This window comes from Ostrea edulis, chromosome 9 (genome assembly GCF_947568905.1).
Source record: "Ostrea edulis chromosome 9, xbOstEdul1.1, whole genome shotgun sequence".
Taxonomy (NCBI): domain Eukaryota; kingdom Metazoa; phylum Mollusca; class Bivalvia; order Ostreida; family Ostreidae; genus Ostrea; species Ostrea edulis.
The window spans coordinates 31261443-31287875 of NC_079172.1; the positions used below are offsets into that span (position 1 = coordinate 31261443).

At 33.8% G+C, this 26433-nt stretch overlaps 2 protein-coding genes across 5 annotated transcripts in view; one reads left to right on the forward strand and one right to left on the reverse strand.

The window, feature by feature from the left end:
• Positions 1–1245: 1245 nt before the first annotated feature.
• Positions 1246–10329, reverse strand: LOC125659618 (presenilins-associated rhomboid-like protein, mitochondrial). The gene is made up of 9 exons (XM_048891351.2): positions 10131–10329; positions 8480–8675; positions 7537–7659; positions 7330–7441; positions 6236–6385; positions 5419–5489; positions 5045–5155; positions 2557–2654; positions 1246–1392 (listed from the first exon to the last, which is right to left on the reverse strand). Exons 1-9 carry the CDS (start codon positions 10184–10186, stop codon positions 1302–1304), a joined length of 1008 nt encoding a protein of 335 aa, XP_048747308.2. The 5' UTR covers positions 10187–10329; the 3' UTR covers positions 1246–1301.
• Positions 10330–10362: 33 nt separating this feature from the next.
• The window catches only part of LOC125658466 (run domain Beclin-1-interacting and cysteine-rich domain-containing protein-like), a 29941-nt gene continuing 13870 nt past the window's right edge, over positions 10363–26433 (forward strand). The window contains exons 1-12 of one of the 4 annotated variants that reach the window (XM_048889730.2): positions 10363–10515; positions 11563–11716; positions 15687–15897; positions 16128–16234; positions 16780–16975; positions 18867–19406; positions 20034–20134; positions 20327–20500; positions 21367–21409; positions 23573–23632; positions 24839–24883; positions 25246–25332. In XM_048889730.2, coding sequence (XP_048745687.2) covers positions 10481–10515; positions 11563–11716; positions 15687–15897; positions 16128–16234; positions 16780–16975; positions 18867–19406; positions 20034–20134; positions 20327–20500; positions 21367–21409; positions 23573–23632; positions 24839–24883; positions 25246–25332 — 1753 coding nt within the window. In that variant the 5' untranslated portion in view covers positions 10363–10480. The remainder of the gene's footprint in view (positions 10516–11562; positions 11717–15686; positions 15898–16127; positions 16235–16779; positions 16976–18866; positions 19407–20033; positions 20135–20326; positions 20501–21366; positions 21410–23572; positions 23633–24838; positions 24884–25245; positions 25333–26433) is intronic. The other 3 variants (XM_048889732.2, XM_048889731.2, XM_048889733.2) reach the window with 3 other exon arrangements.

Below are 26433 nucleotides of genomic sequence, written 5' to 3' on the forward strand. Positions count from 1 at the left end.
ACAATCTACTTCACAAAGTCTCTAGTACCTGAGGGTAATTACAAACTACTTCACGAAGTTTTTAGTACCTGAGAGTAATTACAAACTACTTCACTAAGACTTTAGTACCTGAGGGTAATTACAAACTACTTCATTAAGTCTCTAGTACCTGAGAGTAATTACAAACTACTTCACTAAGATTTTAGTATCTGAGGGTAATTACAAACTACTTCATGAAGTCTCTAGTACCTGAGAGTAATTACAAACTACTTCACTAAGACTCTAGTATTCGAGGGTAATTACAAACTACTTCACAAAAACTTTAGTACCTGAGGGTAATTACAAACTACTTCATGAAGTCTCTAGTACCTGAGAGTAATTACAAACTACTTCACTAAGACTTTAGTATCTGAAAGTAATTACAAACTACTTCACTAAGACTTTAGTATTCGAGGGTAATTACAAACTACTTCACTAAGACTTTAGTACCTGACAGTAATTACAAACTACTTCATGACGTCTCTAGTACCTGAGAGTAATTACAAACTACTTCACTATGACTTTAGTATCCGAGGGTAATTACAAACTACTTCACTAAGACTTTAGTACCTGAGAGTAATTACAAACTACTTCACTAAGACTTTAGTACCTGAGAGTAATTACAAACTACTTCACTAAGACTTTAGTACCTGAAGGTAATTACAAACTACTTCATGAAGTCTCTAGTACCTGAGGGTAATTACAAACTACTTCACTAAGTCTTTAGTATCTGAGAGTAATTACAAACTACTTCATGAAGTCTCTAGTACCTGAGGGTAATTACAAACTACTTCATGAAGTCTTTAGTACCTGAGGGTAATTACAAACTACTTCACTAAGACTTTAGTACCTGAGAGTAATTACAAACTACTTCACTAAGACTTTAGTACCTGAGAGTAATTACAAACTACTTCACTAAGACTTTAGTATCTGAGGGTAATTACAAACTACTTCACTAAGTCTTTAGTATCTGAGAGTAATTACAAACTACTTCATGAAGTCTCTAGTACCTGAGAGTAATTACAAACTACTTCACGAAGTCTTTAGTACCTGAGGGTAATTACAAACTACTTCACTAAGACTTTAGTACCTGAGGGTAATTACAAACTACTTCATTAAGACTTGATACACCCTGTTCTATTCACGTGTAAGAAAACATACTAAGATTTCTTAACATTGGATGTAATTTGTAAAGCTTGTTTTTGTGAATGAAAGGAACAAAAGAAAAATTGAGCTATAATTTATTGTACAGTCTTTATTGATAGAAAATTTGCAGTCAATATCTAAGTCTTTGATTCTCTTATTTTATGCCACCATTGCAGAAATGATTCCCTCTTTTTCCAAATAAGGTCCTGTCCATACTTCACATACCATCTAAAAATAGAAGCAATGTCATAAAATGGTGCTGTTTTTATCTTTAAACATTGATTGTACAAGACACACTCAGTCAACCATTCATTCGTACATCAACCATTTATTTGTCCAGTAAACCTGGCTACAGTGAAGCTATGCATTAAGTTAATGAGTGCGTTCGAGACCGCCATTCTTTGCACAAGTACAAATTCCTGCCGATCCAGAACTTCAAGTATGCATCATGAGAACGGGTTCGAGGTGCAAGAACTCACACCACCTCTGTAGGTAGTGTGGTCGAAGAACAAGAATACATTCATGTGCACATGTTCTCGTTATTCGAGACTCTAAGAACAGAGCATGAGAACAATGGAAACAACAATCTCGAACGCACTCTAAGTGAATGTTTTGTTAAATAGACAGAGAGATGCTGATTTGAAGATCCGAGTTCAACCCATGTTAAAAGTTTCTCACACTGCTATAAATTGAGTTACCCAGCATTTTCAAACTACCCGAAATATTTTATGCTTGTTGATTGATTTTGGCTGATATTTTACATTAAGAAGTAAAAAATGAAGAAATTATATCAAGATATATTTAGAAATGAATTTTCAGTTTTTGAAAATACATGAGGGTATGAATTGTGATGCTTCACGACAGCATACTTTTCATGAAGTGTGTTAGCTCATGTATTTCCAAAAAATGAAGTTTATTTCTTATATTCATTGTTCGTTATCTTCACCTTTCACTTACATCTACAATAATTTCTGTCCGAATTCCAAACTGTTAAAATAAAATGATTATACTATATTTATCTCGATTTATATGCACATTATTCACAACTGCAACGCATTCATCAGGAAATGGCTATTATTACAATTTGTAAAGATATCAAAAGCAAAATATTGGAAATGTAAATATATGAATAAAATGATTATATTCAAGTATAACAAAGAAATTTAATACAACACATCAAGTAAACATGTGTATGAGACTTTTCAAAAATTCGGTAAATACATGCATAAAACTGAGAAACCATATTAATCATTTTATTAAAATCATATTTCATATTTCATATATAGCACTTACTCCATGATACTGTATATGAGCTCTAAACTATCCAAAACCATTTGACATCCCCACAATATAATTTGCTCTCAATTTCATTTCTGAATAAATAATACTTACATGCCAAATAAAGTCCCACCTAAATGGGCTGCATGGTCAAATAACTTCCATCTTAACAATATTCCCAAGGTATCCAAAGTTATTAATCCAATAAGGCCCTGGTGACAAGAAAATATATCTACGCATTGAACGGTTATATTTATAAACAAAAATTCTGCGCTATAATGAGTCTGTAATCGATACAGTAGATCACGCTTATAGCAAGTACTGGGGAATTTTGATGCATTATAAACGTAATTCATTATATCCAATAAGATCAGAATGTTTTAAAACTACGGGGAATGAACATCACTTCACTGTAAGCGTGAATTCATTATAAGTGTGTTCACTGTAACTGTTTTACTGTAAGTGTGAATTCATTATAAGCCTGTTCATTGTAACCATATTTTACTGTAAGCTTGAATTCATTATAAGTGTGTTCACAGTAACTGTGTTTTACTGTATGTGTGAATTCATTATAAGTATGTTCACTGTAACTGTGTTTTACTGTAAGTGTGAATTTATTATAAGTGTGTATTCTATATAACCATGTTTTACTGTAAGTGGGAATTCATTATAAGCATGTTCACTGAAACTGTGTTTTACTGTAAGTGTGAATCCATTATAAGTTTGTTCGCTGTAACCATGTTTTACTGTAGGTATGAATTCATTATAAGTATGTTCCATATAATCATGTTTTACTGTAAGTGTTAATTCATTGTAAGTATGTTCTATATAACCATGTTTTGCTGTATGTATGAATTCATTATAAGCATGTTTGCTGAAACTGTGTTTTATTGTAAATGGGAATTCATTATAAGCGTGTTCGCTCTAACCACCATTTACTGTAAGTATGAATTTATTGTAAGTGTATTCACTGTAACCATGTTTTATTGTAAGTGTGAATTCATTATAAGCATGTTCACTGTAACCATGTTTTACGGTAAGTATGAATTCATTATAAGTATGTTCTATATAACCATGTTTTACTGTAAGTGTGAATTCATTATAAGTATGTTCTATATAACCATGTTTAACTGTAAGTGTGAATTCATTATAAGTATGTTCTATATAACCATGTTTAACTGTAAATGTGAATTCATTATAAGTATGTTCTATATAACCATGTTTTACTGTAAATGTGAATTCATTATAAGTATGTTCTATATAACCATGTTTTACTGTAAGTGTGAATTCATTATTTATAAGTGTGTTTTCTGTAACAATGTTTAACTGTATCTACATTGTTAAGAATTGGTATTAATGTCAATGACTTGTGAACAAGTTATATACTTGTTTAACGAGATAATATAATGGATGTATATGATGTATCACTGCTAATTGTATTCTTTCATCTGATTTGAAATGGGATATGCACTTGTAAACTCAGGTGAGATTAGAGAATGAATTTGGCATACTGTAGTACAAATTTAAATTGATTTGAGAATTGCTGATGGTATTTACATTAAGTAATATTTGCAAGGGAGCCTACAAATACAAATTCTGTCATGACTGGTATGTGTTGACAAATATTTATAAAGGGAAAGTGATCCCAAATATCAATGCAGATTTTATTGTGCATGAAAAAAAGTTGGTCTGCACTATATGGTGTCTGACTAATGATCAGTTTGTTTATATTCATCATTTATCATTAAGTCATTAGTGTACAAGTTATTGATAAAGCTGAGAGTAAATTTCGTTTGGATAAACTTACTGATTCTAATGAGAAATTTAATATTGTACATGTATAATCTCAAAGAAAATAGTTGAACTCTGTATGCTGATTCAGCTGAAAACAAGCATATTCAGCTGAGATTCAACTGATATTTACTCACTAATTCAATTAAGATTCAACCGATATTTACTCACTAATTTAGCCGAGATTCAACTGATATTTACTCATAAATTTTGCTGAGATTAAACTACATGTACTTTTTAATTTTTATTCATAAATTCACCCAAGATTCAACTGATATTTACTGACTAATATAGTTGTGATTCTTAAAATACTTACTCACTAATTCGACTGAGATTCAACTGATATTTACTCACAATTTAGCTGAGATTAAACAAATACATGTATTTACCAACAAATTCTACTAACCCTCACCCTGAGATTCAATTGATATTCAACTGATATTTACTCACGAATGTAGCTGAAATTGTACTAATATTTGCTCAGAAACTGATATTTACTCACAAATTCAGCTAAGATTCAACTGATATTTACTCACAAATTCAGCTGAGATTCAACTGATATTTACTCACAAATTCAGCTAAGATTCAACTGATATTTACTCACAAATTCAGCTGAGATTCATCTGATAAAAGTATTTAGTGTCTTCTGATTGATTAGGCTGATAATCAGCTGGTAACAATTATAATTTTTGTGTTTATTTGCTGCTTTGAGTGAGATTAGGTTTCCCATTCATAGTCACTGATTTTTAACGAGGATGATTGTTGGTTTTATACTCATTGATTCACTCCACAATATATGCTGCATACTCACGGATTGAGCCGTAAATGAATGTGGAAAAATCTGGTTGACGAGCGCTATACTGAGTTTGCCGTCAGGATATGTTACACATGTAGCTCCAATCAAGGCACATATGGCACCAGACTAAAAATATCAGTATTTGAAAAAAAATTTAAATACAAATATTGTAACTAAATTTTCATAATTTAACATAAAAATTTCAAGCAAAATAATTTTAGATGGTCTCATAAGCAGATTAAATGCACTACATCTGTATAATTACTTGCTGAACAAATAAAAACATTTAAGACAAGTAAGACACTTTTCCAGTAAGAATGCTGGTGTATGTAATCATACAGTTTCAATAGTTTTTAGCAACATAATGTTGTTTAAAAGAGTTAACTTACTGCCCCAACAGAAGCCGTGGGAATTCGCAAGAGTACTTTGTTACAAATGCTGAGAAATGATGACAAGGCAGCTGATGAAAGAAAAATACATATAATCGTATCAATCTTACGAATGCTTCAAAACGGAAATGCTCATTCTAAATGAACAAGGGGCCCTTAAATGTTTACCTCCATCCCTTCAAGATCAACTTCCTTCTTTACATTTTTTATCTTTTCTATAAAATGACCTTATTAACCTTAGTGTAGACATACTCTCAAATCATATGCACATTTTTAAAATAAGGGGGGGGGGGGGGGGGGGCAGTTGACTAGGAATGACTCTTTTTTAAAGATGTCAATTTTGCCTTGGCTAATCTCCTACAAAATCACAATGCTCCCCTGCTACTTATGTCAAGTTTCGCGTCTTGGCATGCAGCTATTCTGGAGCTGAGGACAATTTTATCTGAGCAGATCAGAGGTTATATTTCTACTGAGACACTAAAGCAACACATATCTGGTGTACCCATAGAGATGATGCCAAATATGATAAAATTCACACCAGACAACGATAGAACTACAGACATACATATCATGAACAAATTTTTATTGGAAAATTTTCCTCAAGATTTTATTATTAAATTATGATTATTTCATTAGTGGTTTCTAAAAATGTTTCAATTTTCTAGAATTTTTTTTAAAAAATCATGTAATATTCAACATATCTTTTCAAGAAACAAACTGTGTTATATAGCTTGAGAGAAATTCATAAATTAAACAAGTTTATATAAAGAATTAGTTCTCAGGTAATATCACAATCTAGTTAAATATAAATACTCACCACCACTTAAATACACTGCTAAAAACTGTTCCTTGCCAAACAGGTTAAGAGTAACGGCAGAAAAACTCCACAAAACATACATGTTACAGAAGAGATGGAAAAAGTTGTCGTGACTGAATGCAGCGAAAAATCCCCCGAAGACAGACTGACCTACAACATGGATAAATTAAATTATACATCAGCAAAACAAACTAAGTTACACCACACAATTAACCTTTCCCAGAAATACATCATTTACTGTTATAACATTAACCTTTGACCTTTTGACCCAAAGTTCACTCAAAATCCCCACTCCCTGATATATCTCAGTCTGTGGTGAATGGGAGACTGATATTTAGAATAATTATCATTCATCTAGATATGGTGTCCTCTATTTCAGATACATAAATAGATATTTTGATTTATACAAAGCTGTATGAAGAATTCATTGTCTGTGCCTTGTAAAAAAAACTCTCTAATTTCCTGTATACAAGGAAATATTCACCCCCATTTTATTTTTGCTATCAATGTCCATGTCAGAGTGAATTTAAGACTGAACAAAACAAAACTCTTTTCTTTTTTAACATGACTGTGTCTGAGACAGTGAATTTAAGATGAGGCAAGACCATCTGCAAGTGTTGAAGGGTAAAATAACACAGCAAAAATAACCCTGTACACAGTATCTAGCAGACTGAGACAGAACACTAACAAAAGCAAGCTCTTGTCAAATTCATATCTCAAAATGATACATTAATGTTGCAGGGTTGGAAACTCAATGAGATTATGAGCCAATCACAAGACGGCCCGCAACACTCATAAGTTGTCAGTCCTGTTCAAAATCTGTCAGTCCTAATTTTCAGTTTTGTGATGTTTATTATTTTACACAAATGAATTTACTAACAAAGCTTATTCATGACATTTGTTGTTGTGCACTGTTTGTTAAAATTAGCCCGACCACAGGGCTATCAAATGAAATTTTGTCCCCTCCTGCCTGAGAAATAAACTGTCTTTGGCAGTCAGGCGGACCATAATTCCCAACCCTGCTGTTGTATATTTACGCAGCATTGATATGATAATCAAAAGTTTATTTCACAGAGAGAAAATGATCTACATACTTCGACAAGGAGAGCAAAGGAAATATCTCTGCATGAAAGGAAGAAGACGAGGAATTTTCCACATGGCGAACACTGCCACATTCGCCACAATGATCCCGCTCACCAAGTTTGTCTGCAAAAAACGAAGCCAAATAAGATACAACCTGTTCCAATCACACACGTAAACACCAATAAACATCTGTAGTTCTTGCAGACTAAGTTTCTTACAAAATCTACGTAGTGCATTCTGAATTCACCGTGCGCGTTTATTTGATGTTTCACTTCCTTGATTTTTTGCTTAATGTTTTCATACTGCCATATCATAGATCCAACGAAACTGCATCCACACACCTACAACAATAAGAACAGGAATTTAAAATGATAAGAATTCAAATCATAAAATGTTCAAAAACACATTTAAGTTTCTAATTCCATTTATTGTACAAACAAGAGGCCCATGGGCCTTAACAGTCACCCGATTAACATGTAACAATTCCTCTATAGGCAACTCCACCAAACATTTTTAAAAACATGAAAATAAATTGTCCTTAATTTTCCAGATTCAGTTTATTTATTTCAAAATTAATATGCTATGATTGCCGCTCCCCGACGCCTCAGTAACTAGTCCAGGGGTCATCTATTCCACTATTTTGGTAGAAGTCTTCATAACTATAGTTTGCTGGAAATTTTTTATAACCATGTATGCAGTATTTCTTCACAATACATAGAAGGAAGGTATTCAGACATCAAATGGATTTTCACTTTATACCCATTTGGAAAGATTTTATAGAATGCATAATTTGCTATGGTTTTGACCCCACCTGACAATCCTCATTGACCATGAAATTCATAATTTTAGTTCCCCTTTTACCCTCAAAGATGTGCCATGTACTTTGAATGAAGTTGATTTCGTTGAAATGTTATAACATGATAGATGATGACAAACACCTACCAATTGCAATAGGTCATCTGACCAAGTAATTCAGGTGACCTCACTATTGATTTTTTTTTTCTAATAAAATTTATTTCATAGAACAAATTGTGAAAAAAAAAATAAAAAATTAGAAACAAACAGAATACAATGTAGAGTGTATAGAGTATTGATAAGAAAAGACAAAGAGAATTTCTCAAAATTCTGAAAAATTCAGTCAATACAAATTTCAAACCTTACAGTGACTGTTAACTGGAAGTGTTTGAAGAGACGAGAACCATCACTCTCATATTCCGGATACGGCGTCTTCTTTGTGCCTCGACCTCCTCGAATAAACTGTTTCTGGATTAAGGAACCATTTTCCCCCTTTGGCAAAAGCAGTCTACTTGAGCACACATCTTTTAAACCATGACTGTTTCTGCATATGGATGTTAAACTAAAAATAAAATAAATAAATAAAGATATGGGACTGCATATCTGTACATGCACATTCAGAACATTACAACACAAGATTAGACACAAATGTAATTAGGAAACTAAATTAATTCGGGCCTCCACTTTAGAGACTTGTTGCGGATTTATTCATTATCACTAATTAGTGGTGTTTTTCTCAAGTTTATTCCAAAAGGGTTGCAAGTTTCCTATGGGTCAACATAACATTGCAAACTCTAAATATTTAAATAATGCAAAGAATAGAACTAGAATACAAAATTATATGAATCTAAATGCATTAAATACATTCTGCTAATATATTTGTCAGTTTTGACATTATTATGCGATACAATGAAAAGCTACTTCTGAATTGAATCTAATACTGCTGAAACAGATACTCGATTCCTTAATAGCAAGACTTGTGCTCCATTATTGATGTCTCCAGTTTGAAGTTCTACTCAACATTTCACTGGATGTAACAGGAAGGGAGAAAATGCAATAGATCAGATTGGGATTCAAATCCAGAATAGCTAGTCAGGCACTCTACCAACTTAACTATCTGGCCACTGACGATCAAACCTGTGACATCTGACCACTACATACCTCCCTCCTTAAATGCACACTTTACGACATCTATTGAGGACCTTTATCCCCCAGCAGACTTCCACCTGTCAATTCAAGGGGTGATCTACGGCACCATGTGTAACAGGAAGGGAGAAAATGCAATGGAGCATATAAGGATTCCAACCCAGAACCTCTGAATCTCTAGTCAGGTGCTATACCAACTAAGTTATTTGGCCAACGGCTATCAAACTCAAACTTTAAATACCAAAGTTATGAAAATCTTTCACAGTAGTTAGAGCAATTGCTTTGGAACCAGGAAGTCCCTGATTTGATTCTCGCTCCAAACACCAGGTCCAATTTTCAATCCTGATGTCATTTCAAAGTTTGAAATAGCAACTGTTGTTTTACAAAGCATTAGAGATGAAAGTCAAAGATCTTCTGGATATAAAAAATGGAAGTCCCGTGTCACAGTAGGTATTGGTACCATAAAGAACCCTCACTGCTACTGTGAGTAGCGTAATGCATTGGTTAAAATTTTGTGGCACTTCTTCACCTAAAGCTGGCGACATCTTAATCTCAGCGAGATTCGTCGAGGCTGGATATTTGGACTGACGCCTCTTCCGAAGAATGAGATTAGCAACATCTCAGTACAAGTAGAAAACTAGAAAATTCTACAAAACTTGGTAACACTTCGTAATAACAGTTTAAGATTTCATATCAGTATCAGACATATTAGTTTTGCAATAATTAACATGATGATTAATCAAAAAATAGTCTACAGTAATAAAATAATTAATGTCCGTTCACTGTATTATTGCATAAGAGGGTAATATGACACTGAGCAAATTCGCGCTGAATTGAACCTTGCATATCTACTGTTTGATAGTTACTGTACCTTTCCAACGATCGCTTTGCCGGAAACCTACATAACACTATTAAAGATCCTGACATTCTAACTTTTTATTTACATAATAAACTCATTCAAACTTCTCTCAAACTCAAAAAAGTTGATTCACACGTCTTTGATTCACACACTCAGAACGATTGAATAATTTCCGAAGGTGTCCGAAAGACTCGCTATAGCATCACCAAAATGTTTTACATGCACGAAAATATGCCCGTGTAAGCTGAAATTTGTATAACCTCGAATGACACATGACATATTCGGGAGAGGAAGATCTCAGATGTAAACAATCTGATTTTTGAGATTTTTGCCATAAAGTTGGAGTTTTGAAATCTAAGAAGATGTCAGATGAAGTACACACGGATCATAATTACAGGTTAATCATGCGTTTGTTTATTTCTCGTAATGAATACAAATATTACTCAGTCAGAACAGACGAGAAAATAAAACCATTAAACCAATGGGCGGAGACAACGATGGCATTTTGTTTATTTCTAAATGTTGAAACAGTTTCAAATGTTTCTCTATCAAATTGATGATTATCAGATGAGTACAAAGTATATGATATTGAAAATCGGGTCAGGAAATGTGCTGTTACTGGGTTGTTTTTCCATTTACTATGTAAAATATGAAACAGAAAAATAACTTCTCATGTGGAGTAGTATGTAAGATTCTTCCTATACATATTTCCAATGGCCTCCTTTTTCCCATTACGTGGTGAGATTTGCTTTAGCTATGATACATAAGTAAGCCATGCAGATAAAAAAAAATGCAATACGGGTCGGAGTCCTACTATATTCCTACCCTGGTTTGTATTTGCTCTTTAGTGTAGTTCCAAAATAACCAGTGATTCCGAAGGTCCCCCCCCCCCCCACCTCCATGATTTAACCATCCATGCCACTTACTATTCACAACTGAAAATTCATTAATTGATTCTAGGCTTGTGAATAAATCTCAATGCAACGAAGAGGAGGGCTCAAATATGTAGCAATTTATGCAAATGTCATCCAAATAAAGTTTAAAACATAAGAATAACACAATAACCATATTTTAATTCATATGTATTCATTTCTTAACTCTGTTTTTGGATTTTTTTTTCCTGCTATTCTACAGTGTACAATACTGGTATATTTTCAAATTCTTCATGAATATGGGTGGCTTTTTGTTATTTAGAATGGGTCTGATATTCAGTTTAACTTTGAAGGGAGTGACAGCCCTGGTATTAGCAGGAAGCACTCATAGTTGATCATAGTTATTTGTATTGACAGGTAGCATAAGGTTGATTATGGAACAGGTGGATTTTATGGCTGTTAAAATTAAACAGATCAATTGGTGTGTTGATCAAACGGTTACATTATAGAATCTGTTTTTAGAATTCTTTGTCACACGTAGTTTACAGTGTGTAACAAATTTCTAATTCCAGATCAGAACACAGAAGTTTGCTGTTTGGATTAAAGTCGGTAACGGAGGGCTTGCTGTCCGGGCAGACCAGCAATGTGTGGAACATTCACGGAGGTCTTAAAAGAATGTGTGCTCAACTGGAGCACATCATGTTCCATGGTCTAAAAAATATCAAGGTGGGTCTTGTGAATAGAAATCTAAATAATCAGATCTTCTCTAGGCTAGTGTAACAGTTAGAGATGATCTAATTTTCTGTAGATTGGGAAAGTATATTCACAAAAAGTGGTTATATTGGTGGAGTATCTTAGCTGTTGATGACAAGATAGAGAAGATCAAGATTTACAAGTTTGATTCAGAATACAGTAAAACAAGGATTTATTAAAATAGAACATGCTTATAATGAATTCATGTTTACAGCAGAAGTATTTTTATTCCCTCTAGTTATAAAACATATTATCACGATTATGAATATGAACACATCCGATATATTAAATTATGTTTATAATGAATCAAAAAAACTGTTGGTCCCCAGCACTTTGCTATAAGCATGTTTCACCATACATTCTGTAGATGCAGTGTTTGCTTAAGGTTCAGCCTTAGTCAAAGGAGAAGTGATTTGTTGTATGTGTTTTAACTTTTAACACAATTTCGAACCATATTGGTACCATATATACAATGTATGTTTTACATGAAAATGTTTGTCTTCATCTATTAAATTTTTAAGAATCTTTTTTACTCCTGAACATCTACCGGATAGCCTGGAATGAGCACAGAGGCCTCTTTGTAAACTGTGAAATCTGTGGGTCACCCTGATAAGCATAAATCTTGGAGAGGATTAGAATTTCATGTTTGGTATTAAAGGTTGCTAATCAATAGATGGCATTGCAAAACCTGAAACTTTTGAATTCCTCAACGTATTGTTGTTCGTTTGTTTTATTTGTTTGCGTATAATTACTAAATAAAGCTCTTGTCATATCAAGGTTTCATGTTTTACAATTAAAAACACTAAAAAAAGATTTTTCATAAACGATAAAAATTAGAATGATTTTTATAACAATTACTGGTAACTGATTTATGTGTCATAAAAATTTAAACATTACAGGTTACAAATTTTTGCCATCCCAAGATTAGTCAGTGTCATGACCCTAAACGTAGGTCATTTTGTCTAGATCAAGGTCAAGGTGAAAAAAATTTGAAGATGCCTTTTTAGGTCACCTGAGCTGAAAGCTCAAGTGAGCTTTTCTGATCACCCATATTCCGGCGTCCGTCCGTCCGTCTGTAAACTTTTCACATTTTCAACTTCTTCTCAACAACCACCTGGCCAATTTCAACCAAAGTTGGCACAAAACATCCTTAGGTAAAGGGAATTTTAAATTGTTAAAAATAAAGGGCCAGGCCACCTTCCAAGGGGAGATAATCAAGAAAAGGTAAAAATAGGGTAGGGTCATTAAAAAATCTTCTTCTCAAGAACCACTGGGCCAGAAAAGATGAAATTTATAGATAAGCTTTATTAGGTAGTACAGATTCTAAATTGTTAAAATCATGGCCCCGGGGGTCGGATGGGGCCACAATAGGGGGTCAAAGTTTTACATACAAATATATAGGAAAAATCTTTAAAAATCTTCTTCCCAAGAACCACTGAGCCAGAAAAGCTGGGATTTATATGAAAGCTTCCTGATATAATGCAGATTCTAAATTGTTAAAATCATGGCCCCTGGGAGTCGGATGGGGCCACAATAGGGGATCAAAGTTTTACATACAAATATATAGGGAAAATCTTTAAAAATCTTCTTCTCAAGAACCACTGAGCCAGAAAAACTGAGATTTATATGAAAGCTTCCTTGTATAATGCAGATTCTAAATTGTTAAAATCATGTCCCCCTGGGGTAGGATGGGGCCACAATAAGGGATCAAAGTTTTACATACAAATATATAGGAAAAATATTTAAAAATCTTCTTCCCAAGAACCACTAAGCCAGAAAAGCTGAGATTTATATGAAAGCTTCCTGATATAGTACAGATTCTAAATTGTTAAAATCATGGCCCCCGGGGGTCGGATGGGGCCACAATAGGGGGTCAAAGTTTTACATACAAATATATAGGGAAAATCTTTAAAAATCTTCTTCCCAAGAACCACTGAGCCAGAAAAGCTGAGATTTATATGAAAGCTTCCTGATATAGTACAGATTCTAAATTGTTAAAATCATGGCCCCCGGGGATCGGATGGGGCTACAATAGGGGGTCAATTTTTTTTTTTTTTTTTTTATATAGTTCAGATTCAAGTTTGTTAAAATCATGGACCCCGGGGATTGGATGGGGCCTCAAGGGGAGCATCAAAGTTTTACATACATATTTATAGGAAAAATCTTTTAAAATCTTCTTCTCAAGAACCACTGAGCCAGAAAAGCTGAGGTTTATATGAAAGCTTCCTGATATAGTGCAGATTCTAAATTGTTAAGATCATGGCCCCTGGGGGTCGGATGGGGCCACAATAGGGGATCAAAGTTTTACATACAAATATATAGGGAAAATCTTTAAAAATCTTCTTCTCAAGAACCACTGAGCCAGAAAAACTGAGATTTATATGAAAGCTTCCTTGTATAATGCAGATTCTAAATTGTTAAAATCATGTCCCCCTGGGGTAGGATGGGGCCACAATAAGGGATCAAAGTTTTACATACAAATATATAGGAAAAATATTAAAAAATCTTCTTCCCAAGAACCACTAAGCCAGAAAAGCTGAGATTTATATGAAAGCTTCCTGATATAGTACAGATTCTAAATTGTTAAAATCATGGCCCCCGGGGGTCGGATGGGGCCACAATAGGGGGTCAAAGTTTTACATACAAATATATAGGGAAAATCTTTAAAAATCTTCTTCCCAAGAACCACTGAGCCAGAAAAGCTGAGATTTATATGAAAGCTTCCTGATATAGTACAGATTCTAAATTGTTAAAATCATGGCCCCTGGGGGTCGGATGGGGCCACAATAAGGGATCAAAGTTTTACATACAAATATATAGGAAAAATCTTTAAAAATCTTCTTCCCAAGAACCACTGAGCCAGAAAAGCTGAGATTTATATGAAAGCTTCCTGATATAGTACAGATTCTAAATTGTTAAAATCATGGCCCCCGGGGGTCGGATGGGGCCACAATAGGGGGTCAAAGTTTAACATACAAATATATAGGGAAAATCTTTAAAAATCTTCTTCCCAAGAACCACTGAGCCAGAAAAGCTGAGATTTATATGAAAGCTTCCTGATATAGTACAGATTCTAAATTGTTAAAATCATGGCACCCGGGGATCGGATAGGGCTACAATAGGGGGTCAATTTTTTTTATTTTTTTTATTTAGTGCAGATTTAAGTTTGTTAAAATCAAGGACCCCGGGGATTGGATGGGGCCTCAAGGGGAGCATCAAAGTTTTACATACATATTTATAGGAAAAATCTTTTAAAAAATCTTCTTCCCAAGAACCACTGAGCCAGAAAAGCTGAGGTTTATATGAAAGCTTCCTGATATAGTGCAGATTATAAATTGTTAAGATCATGGCCCCTGGGGGTCGGATGGGGCCACAATATGGCGTCAAAGTTTTACATACAAATATATAGGAAAAATCTTTAAAAATCTTCTTCCCAGAACCACTAAGCCAGAAAAGCTGAGATTTATATGAAAGCTTTCTGATATAGTGCAGATTCAGGTTTGTTAAAATCATGCCCCCCTGGGGTAGGATGGGGCCACAATAGGGGATCAAAGTTTTACATACATTGGGCCAAAGAGGTTCACATTTACATGAAAGCTTTCTGACATAGTGTAGATTCAAGTTTGCAAAAACCATGGCCTCCAGGGGTAGGTTTGGGGCCATAATAGGGACTACGGTTTTACATGCAAATAGATATGGAAAATCTTCTGATATGGACCAAGGTGACTCAGGTGAGCGATGTGACCCATGGGCCTCTTGTTTAACCATGAGCATATACATTCAAACAAAGGTGACTAAGTTATGCTAAAAAATATTTTACAATATTTTTTAGTAAGTATTGTTATGTAGACTTGGCATCTTTTATTTGCTGATGTTTCTATCTACAGCCTGTACATCGTACATTATTACATTGTGTTAAAGAATGTGAATTATTTCATTACAGGGGGACCTGGGAATTCAGTTGGATTTCTGGCCGTTTGTCTACAGCCTGAAGACTTTAGATCCTGTACTGGCCCCTACACTGGACAAGGTCAATAAGTCGGGAGGAAATAAGGGATCCACATGGCTGAGAGAGAGCTTAAGGGACCACACCTTGTCTGCGCAGTTATCTACCCTTGTATCAAATAAGTCCCAGATGAACAAGTTTTACTTCGGTTAGCAATAATACATGTAGAAAGTTCTTTTTATCATTTTTATGAATTAAATCTACTGATTGGATAATTATGAATTCATTTGTGGTATTTCTATTAATTTGCTTCACTTAAACCTACATTACAATTCATAAACGTGGCATGGTCTCTGCATTTAATATTGTATGAATTTACATCACCTAGTAGGGTGTTATATGTTAGAATAAAACCTGTAACTCTATGTTGTCTTTCAGATTCCGCTTTCCTGAATAACGAGTCATACTTCAAGGCATTATGTGTTTGTTTGAAAGCGATAGAGCTGAACCAGATTTCTATGTTAGCGGAGCTGGATCTCACACTGGTAAAGCAAAATTCGCTATTCGTTTCTTTATACTCGGGTATCAGTGACAGCTGTTTGAATTTGATTTACTGACTTTTTGAGTAAGTTTTAATTTTGTACTGAGTTCTATTTGAATTTGTACGTATATGAACTGTAATATAGACACAGGCAAGATGTGTATTCTGTGAATGTTAAATTTTGTCCATTTGTCAAAAAATGCACTTTTTTTATACATGCTTTCTTGTAAAGCTACCCATGTTCTCTGTGGGCAAACATTCATTCATCACTTGATGATTATACTTCATTCACAATATGTTCCATGTACAGTTAACCTTCAATATCTCAAATATTGATATCTCAAATACCATGGATATGTCATAATTGAGTTGGAAGTCCCAAATACATTTTCTTTATGTATTTTAACTTCAATATCTCGAACTCTCAAATATGTCAAAGTTTTTCTTAGGCCTATCGAGCTCGAGATAACAAGGTTTGAGTGTATTTAAAAAAAGATTTCTTGTAATTAGAGCTACTGTCACTCAGATGCACTAAATTGTGTTATTTAGCTCAGTAACAGTCATGAAGCAGATACCAGGGAACTCCGAAGCAGATCATGGGCTGTACCAGAGCGACAACATCGCAAATCTACCAGTGAGAGGAGTTCTAGGTCCCACAATGCTTTGTCTCTGGCACCACCTTTTTCATCTCCCAGACAGGAGAGCATCTTCTGCCTGTCTGATGAGCATGCAGTGCCTTCATTAGGTAAGAAAATGATTTTGTATAAAGCTACTGTGTCAAGGGAATTTTTCTTTTATTTTTGTTCATTTCATCCTTAACTTCTGAAGGAGAATTCTACCATGGTTATTGAAATGATCAAAGGAATGCCTTTATCATTCATCATCAGAAACCCACGGTTGATTATGCTTCGTTCCTCTCTCCATCACCTGTGTGTCCATTCCATCCTAATCGCTCGTTCTCATGAATAAATATTTAAAAATATTGTCCAATCAAAGTAATCATTTAGTAACGGAACTCTTCTGTTTTTAAAGGCAGCATTAACATAACTTTGCTATCACAACAATTGTATTCCGTAATTGGGCTGAAAGGGTCTTGTTGATTGGACAAATTCGCTCAGGGCAGCATCAAATTGCCTCATTAATTATTCATGAGAACAAGCGAGTAGGAATGAATGGACCCACGAGTGATGGAGAGAGGAACAAAGTGTAATCAAACGTGGGTTTCCGACGATGGGATCATTATTCTGTGGGGGGGGGGGGGGGGGGGCACCAGAGGTTCAAAATGTACATAGCAATTATATACGGGAAAAATTCTGTGTAAGAATCATTACGATACAGGGTACGATATATCTGGTCAAGCTAATATGCAAACATCCTCAAGTAGCATATATAACCGCCGCGGTGGCCTAGAGCTTAGAAAGTTTGCCCCGCATGCGAAAGGCCGGGGTTCGAATCCCGGCTGTGACAGACCTAAGTCGTTAAAACAGGTAGTGACAGTTCCATCGCCAAACGCTCTGCATCAAGTGTGAACGTCACAGGTCCTCGGAGATGACCTTAAAAACGGATGTCCCATGTCACAGTAGGTGTGGCATGCTAAAGAACCCTCACTGCTCAATGGCCGTAAATGCAGAGTAAAGGTCTAAATTTGATGCCTATCACCAGTCTTGGTGACGTCTCCATATGAATGAGAAATTCTCGAGAGAGACGTTAAACAAGATACAATCAATCAAGTAGCATAGATTTAGATTTCTTCTACTGACCCTTGGTGGGCCCTGGTGGGGCTACAATAAAGGTACAGAATTTATATTTTCTAATAAAAACAGGAAAACGTTTGAAAATTGGACATATTTTATGAAATAATATGCAAGCATTCTCTTGTACTGAAAGTTGTGTAGATACAAATTTCTTGAAATCATACTCCCTTTGGGGCCAGGAATTTGCTCAAATCATGCTCCCTCTGGGGCCACAATAAGGGTTTCCACATAGTGATGTATGAATTTAAACGAACAAGGGTAGTACTATTTATCAGTTTCATCTGCGAACATCTTCATGTAAGTTCAGTTTGTTTTAAATCATGTCCCTCCAGGCCATGGGGAGGCCTTTGATGGAGTTTTAATACAGAAGTCAAGTGTCCTTACATTAAGAAGATACGCAGATTTATTTATCTGGAGCCAGAACAGGTCCACAGTAGGGTGCTTAAAGTACATGCAGATGTTGAATAAATTAATGTTTTCTTAAAGTGGGTACTGAACCCAGGACAAGAGAATGCTGTGGGATCTTGCCAGTAGTGATCGCTAGCCAAGGGTTTTCGGTCCACTCCGCTCCCCATAGTTCATGAAAATCATGCAACCACCCTGAGACCTGCCCTCCAATAGCTGGACTTACTGTTCAATCACTATTAGCATTAAGACCTATGATCCAATAGCTTGGATTATTGTTAAACCACCACCTGTGATCCAATAGCTTGGCCTTTTGTTAAATCACTACCTGTGATCCCCTGGCTTGGCTTATTGTTAAACCATTATAATTATCAGCGTTAAGACCTCTATCTGAGCAATGTGGTCCTAGGGCCTCCTTTTGTTTTGTTTTTTAATCTATTTTTTAGATATGATTTATGACATTGTATTTTTGTGCAGAGGGAAGCCCAAGTCCAGAAGAAATCAGAAATATGGCACGAGAGTCTCTGAGAAGCGTGCTACGTAAATCTGGTTACGAGTCACCAACAGGGGACGCCCCAGACTTCAGTTTCTATGATGACCCCAACAGTGATCCTCTTTTGAATATAGATTTCAATGTTGACTTGAACCCTGGGATGTCCAACTTGGCAGAAGTAGCATCCAGTCCACAAATTTTTAATCAAAATCCTAAAAAGGTCATCGTCAGGAGTCAGTCGGATATGGGAACGTCGAAAACCTCAGCTGTGATCAATAAAATTTACAAAGACAGGGAGGATTTCGAACATGGAGCTTCAGGGGGCGTGAATCGATTAGAAGACATTTTCTCTGATTCAGAATGTCCACACGAAGGAGGGGAAAATGTAAAGGCAAAAGTGAAGTCCAAGGGTCATAAAAGGTCTAGGTCAGATTTAGGAGGAGTCAAGGTGGAGAACATGACACAAAATGAAAATAAAAGAGAACTAAAGGAGGCAAAAGAGGAAACTATATCTGAAAATAGAGGTTTGTTTAAATATTTGTACTTTGTGTGTTTTGCTTTTAAAAAACTTTTCTTTATACAGCTATGCATTTAGAGTTTTTAAAACTGTTTATGATACAATTTTCTGCCTTTATATGCCAAAGATAACTGCAGTCATTGTGTGCAGCTTTATTTTGTAAAAAACATAGATATATATGCCACTTTGAATTTGCCAAATTTAATGACTCCGAGATCATTCTCAAAGGCTGAGGGCATTACGGTCTTAGTTTGTCAGTCTGTCAGGTTGCTGCCTGCAACTTGAACTTCTGAACCATTCAAGTTAGAGACTTCATACTTGATGAAGTGATAGGTCAAGGTAAAAAGTTATATGACTGATAAAAGTCAAGGTCATTTATGACATTCAAGGTAATATTTTCCATCATTAAACTTGAGTCAAATGACTATAGTTGGGATATAGTGTTTCACTAATGCATATGGTTTCCCCAAAGATGAAAATAATTTGTACAAATTCCAGACTCTCTTTCTCACATCTTATGTACTGTATTTAGGTATGGATTGGTTTTAGAGAATGTTAAGAGTGAAGAAAGTACATTCAGTATATATGCATTATAGAAATATTTTTCTGAACATACTGTTCTGTGATTTCACAGATATCCCAGGGGAAGGAAAGTTCAGACAGCCCTCGCAGGGGCAGTCTCTCATTAACTATCTATCATCTCAGGATTTCCATAGTTGTGCCAATTTAGATAAAGTAAGTACAAGCAGCAATTTTTTTCTTGCATTGCTGGTACCAATAAACTGGACCATTTCCAATGTCAAATACGATCAATTTTTCCCAATTTTGAGGCTAAAAAATGCCCAGTAACAAACTGTTAAGTCTTCGTAATTTTAGGCCTTTAATTTTCTTCTTCACTTCCTCATCATGTGTGATCATGTGTTACAGGAGAATGCTCATTTTAGCATTTCTGAAGCACTGATTGCAGCTATTGAACAAATGAAGTGGAACCATGTTATTAGTCCCAAAGTCCAAGAGGATGTAGACGACGAAGATTCAGACGAGGAAATCAATAAGCTGAAGCAGCGCATCCGGATAAGAAAGCAACAGAAACTTAGAGAGGTAAGAAAGATTAAGATAAGGAAATCAGTAAACTGGATCAGCGAATCCGGATCAGGAAATGACAGAAACTTTGGCAAGTACGAAAAATGTAAAGACAAGTAATGATTATATTAGTAATCTTCAAGACAGAAGAATTTGGACAACTTATTTAGCTCTCCAGCACAAATATCAGGAGAGCCATTGTAACGACCCCAGTGTCTGTGTCACCGTCACACTTTAAGGAAAAAAACTTTAACCAGGGCTACATCTTTTGAACCAAGTGGGATAGGACTTTGATATAATTTGCATGTAGAAGTCTCATGAATAGACCTTTCTTTTGGTACCAAGACTTTTGACCTAGTGACCTTTACTATGGATTTTAATCTCCTTTTTAAAAGCTTTAACCATGATAACTGTATCTTTTTAACCAATAGGGATAGGGCTTTGATATTTCACATATAGAATCCTCATAACCGGGCTTTTCATTTGGTCTGAAGACTTTTGACCTTGGACTTTGAACTTTCTTTCAAAAACTTGAACCTTGGCTCAGTATCTTTTGAGATGGGTAAGTAGACTCATGCTTTTCCATTGAGCTGCATTGTCTTCTGATAACTCTTGTTGAAATCTTTAAATGAGATTAAGTTCATCAGAAAACTTTGTTTATGTTTGAGATGTAAACAGCCTACATTTGATTTAATTATAGATGAGAGAGTATGTTAATTATAGATGAGAGAGTATGTTAATTATAGATGAGAAAGTATGTTAATTATAGATTAGAGAGTACATTAATTATAGATGAACATAATCTTCAGAATTAATAAATTTTGAATTTTCTTTCTTGCAATGCTCCTGTTTATGATAAAGATCTTTGTACAATTTTTGCACAGAACGCCAAAATATTTCCTTCCTCCAGTGATGGACTGACTGAAAGTAAGTGTAATCATGTGTGTGTGTATATATATATATATATATATATATATATATATATGGGGGATTATTTGATTGCCATGTCTAAAATAATCCCATTTAATTGACCAAGGATTTAGCGTGTATCTAACAATCTATATAATCATGTCTGTAACCTTTAATATCCATGATATTACCCGTCACCCAAATCGAGTCGCCTTGGATACGACTTAATCGTTATCTCTAAATTCCCCGTCTGCTTTGAACACAACTACACTTAGAGTCATTGCCACACAGCTTTCTGTGAACACCCAGAATATATATATATATATATATATATATATCAAAGAAAACATAAATGAATATACATGTTCAACAATTAAAGAGTTGTAAATGCAATGACATTTCATGATGGAAAACTCATACAATATAATCCATTAGTTTTAGTTTAATCAGCTGCAAATTTAAATTTCTTGGGTTAAAGTCAAATAATGTATTGTCAATAGGATTGGTTATATAGAGCAAATGTACAAAAATATTAAGTGTTCAATTATATAGGGCAAATGTACAAAAATATTTTAAAGTGTAAAAGTTGTATAGGGCAAATGTATAAAAATATTAAGTGTTCAATTATATAGGGCAAATGTACAAAAATATTTTAAAGTGTAAAAGTTGTATAGGGCAAATGTATAAAAATATTACCGGTAAGTGTTCAATTATATAGTACAAATCTACAAAAATATTAAGTATTTAATTATATAGGTATTTTAAAGTGTTAAGTTATATAGGACAAATCTACAAAATATTAGGTATTTAATTATGTAGGGCAAATGTACACAAGTATTTATATAAAGTGTTAAGTTATATAGGACAAATCTACAAAAATATTAGGTATTTAATTATATAGGACAAATGTACACAAGTATTATAAAGTGTTAAGTTATATAAGACAAATGTACAAAAATATTAGGTATTTAATTATATAGGGCGAATGTATAAAGTGTTAAGTTATATAGGACAAATGTACAAAAATATTAGGTATTTAATTATATAGGGCAAATGTACACAAGTATTATAAAGTGTTAAGTTATATAAGACAAATGTACAAAAATATTAGGTATTTAATTATATAGGGCAAATGTATAAAGTGTTAAATTATATAGGACAAATCTACAAAAATATTAGGTATTTAATTATACAGGGCAAATGTACACAAGTATTATAAAGTGTTAAGTTATATAAGACAAATGTACAAAAATATTAGGTATTTAATTACTGTATATAGGGCAAATGTACACAAGTATTATAAAGTGTTAAGTTATATAAGACAAATGTACAAAAATATTAGGTATTTAATTATATAGGGCAAATGTATAAAGTGTTAAGTTATATAGGACAAATGTACAAAAATATTAGGTATTTAATTATATAGGGCAAATGTACACAAGTATTATAAAGTGTTAAGTTATATAAGACAAATGTACAAAAATATTAGGTATTTAATTACTGTATATAGGGCAAATGTACACAAGTATTATAAAGTGTTAAGTTATATAAGACAAATGTACAAAAATATTAGGTATTTAATTATATAGGGCAAATGTATAAAGTGTTAAGTTATATAGGACAAATGTACAAAAATATTAGGTATTTAATTATATAGGGCAAATGTACACAAGTATTATAAAGTGTTAAGTTATATAAGACAAATGTACAAAAATATTAGGTATTTAATTATATAGGGCAAATGTACACAAGTATTATAAAGTGTTAAGTTATATAAGACAAATGTACAAAAATAGTCAGGAGGAATAACACACCAGAGAAATCTTAAATGGATGGAAAGTGAAGGGTATGTACAATAATATTTTGAAATTGAAAAGTATTTAGAGTAAGAAGTCAGTAAGGTGTGTACTTTTTGAGGTGTACATTTCTTTAGAAGCATGATAACTCAGATAATGCTTAAATTGAGATCTTTTGCTTTTTTAAAAATATATTTTACTCAGTTACACAAAAACATATATTTTACTTGAATTTGCTTTCCAAATGATTGCTTTATATGTAGTTATTTAACAGCTTCATTGTTTCTTGCTGATCACTAAACTTGAATTCATTCACGATTTGATTTTTTATATTTCATTTGACGTACTTTTCTTTTTTGATTTAAATTTGCTTTCATTTTCGTAGCAGCTACAACTAGCAAGAGTCCATCTTCAGGTTTAAGTTCTTCTTTCCAACATAATACAGGTGTGGCTTTTTTTCTTACTTTTTAGGAAATCTATATCTCGTTAATTTCTATTTTTTTAATGTTAATTATTTATCATTTCATGGAATTTGGTGAATTCCTATGATTTATTTGGAAAGCTGTGGTGTATTGTTTCAGAGACTAACATTCATAATGATTTGATCACCTTTTTATTTTACAAATGTACATCTAGTGTGATGTATTTGGTATCATAGAAGATGGATAGAAATTTTGTGTTAAATCTCAGTAGATCCCTTATTCACGCGCGTACTTAATTAATATGGTGAAATTACTTGTATACATCAAATCGCGTGAACATGAATTCGTACGTCATCTGTTAAGCAAGAGCTCTTGATTGTATTTTCGCAACAGAGAATTAAAAGCTAGTAAATTTATTTCGCAAGTGATGCCTCTTGCGAAATTACAAGACAATAAATTCCTCGTGTATATTTAGGAATCTATAGTATTGACATTTCCAACTGTTTTCTCTGTGATAAACCTTTGAAGCGTCAATGTGTTAATTTCCCCACAACAGGGGGTAAATTTCTTACTAGCAAATGAAAGTATAGACAACGGACTAGCAAAGGATTATCATTGACTAAACTTTTGCGAATAAAAATGTTTGTGAATAAAATCACATAGGGTACACTGACTGTGAGTGAAGTTGTTTACTGTTTAGGGAGTTGGGTATTTGGCCGTATGTTTTATTTTATGCTTACTGTTTAGGGCGTGGGGTATTCGGCCGTATGTTTTATTTTATGTTTACTGTTTAGGGCGTGGGGTATTCGGCCGTATGTTTTATTTTATGTTTACTTTTTAGGGCGTGGGGTATTCGGCCGTATGTTTTATTTTATGTTTACTGTTTAGGGCGTGGGGTATTCGGCCGTATGTTTTATTTTATGTTTACTGTTTAGGGCGTGGGGTATTCGGCCGTATGTTTTATTTTATGTTTACTGTTTAGGGCGTGGGGTATTCGGCCGTATGTTTTATTTTATGTTTACTGTTTAGGGCGTGGGGTATTCGGCCGTATGTTTTATTTTATGTTTACTGTTTAGGGCGTGGGGTATTCGGCCGTATGTTTTATTTTATGTTTACTGTTTAGGGCGTTGGGTATTTAGTTTTATGTTTTATTTTATGTTTACTGTTTAGGGCACGAGGTATTCGGGCGTATGTTTTATTTTATGAGATTATTTTGTTCCTTTTCTTAGATAGCAGTGGTTCTTCTGTGGAAGTGGATGAAATTGAACTCACAAGTAAGTTTTTAAAACGACACTTGAATGTTGCCAATTGGCCTCAACACATCACTGCACATGATGTTAGCAAGTGAACCCTTAAATATTCTCCCTTAGTTGTTGCAAGCAAAAATTATAATTTATTTCACAAAGTATCAAGTTATGTGAAATATCTGAAAGTGGATTTAATTCAGATATACACATGTAGTTTATTGAGAAATTTCTGTATTTTTTAAGGGAAATTTCATACAAAAGACATTGAAACTTTGTAATTTGAAACAGGACAGTGCTTATTGATTTAACATATTATAACATCTTCACTGATGCTGTGAAAGACATTGTAGTTAATGATAAAAAGTTTCACAATGGTAGAAATGATTCAGTTTCAGACAGTGAGCAGGAAAACAAGAGTAATTTAAGTTTCATCAAATCCGAGGGGCTTTCCCTGTCACTGGCTTCTCTCTATTCAGGTATGCACTCCTAGAAAACCTTTCCATGGCTTCTTCAATCTACCTTTGTTAATTCACTCAATCAGATCAGAAAATGTCTTGAACATTTTTCTTTTGCTGATGCAGATATGATTTTTATGCCCCTGGAATCGGGGACATATAGTTTTTGGTCTGTCTGTCTGTTTTCTTGTGGCAAGACCTTTCTATTGACATCAAAATCTTTTACCTCATGACCTTAACATTGACCTGTGACCTACTTTTAGAAAATTTTATTATAAGCCAAATCTTTCAAATCATAAGAGGTACTGCCTTTTATAAGTTTATAAGATAAGATAAGATAAGTTTATTCCAATTTTGGGCCCAGAGGGCATAACAGTAAGACATTTTATAAAGAAGGAAATTCAAAAAAAGAAAGAAAGTTTACAACATTAACTACAGGTTACATAGACTGCAAACTGCATGTGGATGCAGCATGTTGGGGAAACAAGTACATACATATATGAATTGCTAATCATGTATATATACAAGTAGATGGACAGTATCAGTATTATACCAATATATGAATAATAAACTATAATGATTTTTTGCAGTTTTAAAGCATCACTTCTTTTTCTGAAAGTTTGCACTAAATATTCACTCAATTTGACAATTACTGGTTTGTCTTCATTAATCATCAACCAAGTAAATTTGTCCTTATTTGTTAGATAGATAAAAATTTTGTTGAGCTTGTATATACCATTAAAAAACATATTTCTCTCTTCAACATAGAATGGACAATCAGTAAGGAAATGAAATTCATCTTCAACACAATTAAGGTTACATAATTCACATATTCTTTTGTTTCTTTCTAAAGAAATCTTCTGGCCAGAATTGCATTTTGTAAATTCATATCTTTCTCTTTCAATTCGAAGGTCATGTGCACTAATTCGAAATCTACATAGAGTTTTTCTTAATTCTAGGGATTCTAAAAATATTTATATTTAATGTATGCTTTCTTGTGAGAACGCCTTTCTAAGATACCAAATTTGTTGACCTTGTGACCTTGATTTTGACCTTTGACCTAGTTCTTGTTAAAAAAACTTTAACCTTGGTCATATCTTTTACACCATAAGATATAGGCCA

Bases quoted from the DNA above. Each gene is read 5' to 3' on its own strand.
- LOC125659618 (XM_048891351.2), bottom strand. From the start codon at position 10,186: ATGTCAGGATCTTTAATAGTGTTATGTAGGTTTCCGGCAAAGCGATCG. The intron at 7,660-8,479 runs GTAAGGTTTGAA...TTATTGTTGTAG, and splicing joins ACTTCCAGTTAACAGTCACT to GTGTGTGGATGCAGTTTCGT. The intron at 1,393-2,556 runs GTAAGTATTATT...TTCTATTTTTAG, and splicing joins GGTGGGACTTTATTTGGCAT to ATGGTATGTGAAGTATGGAC.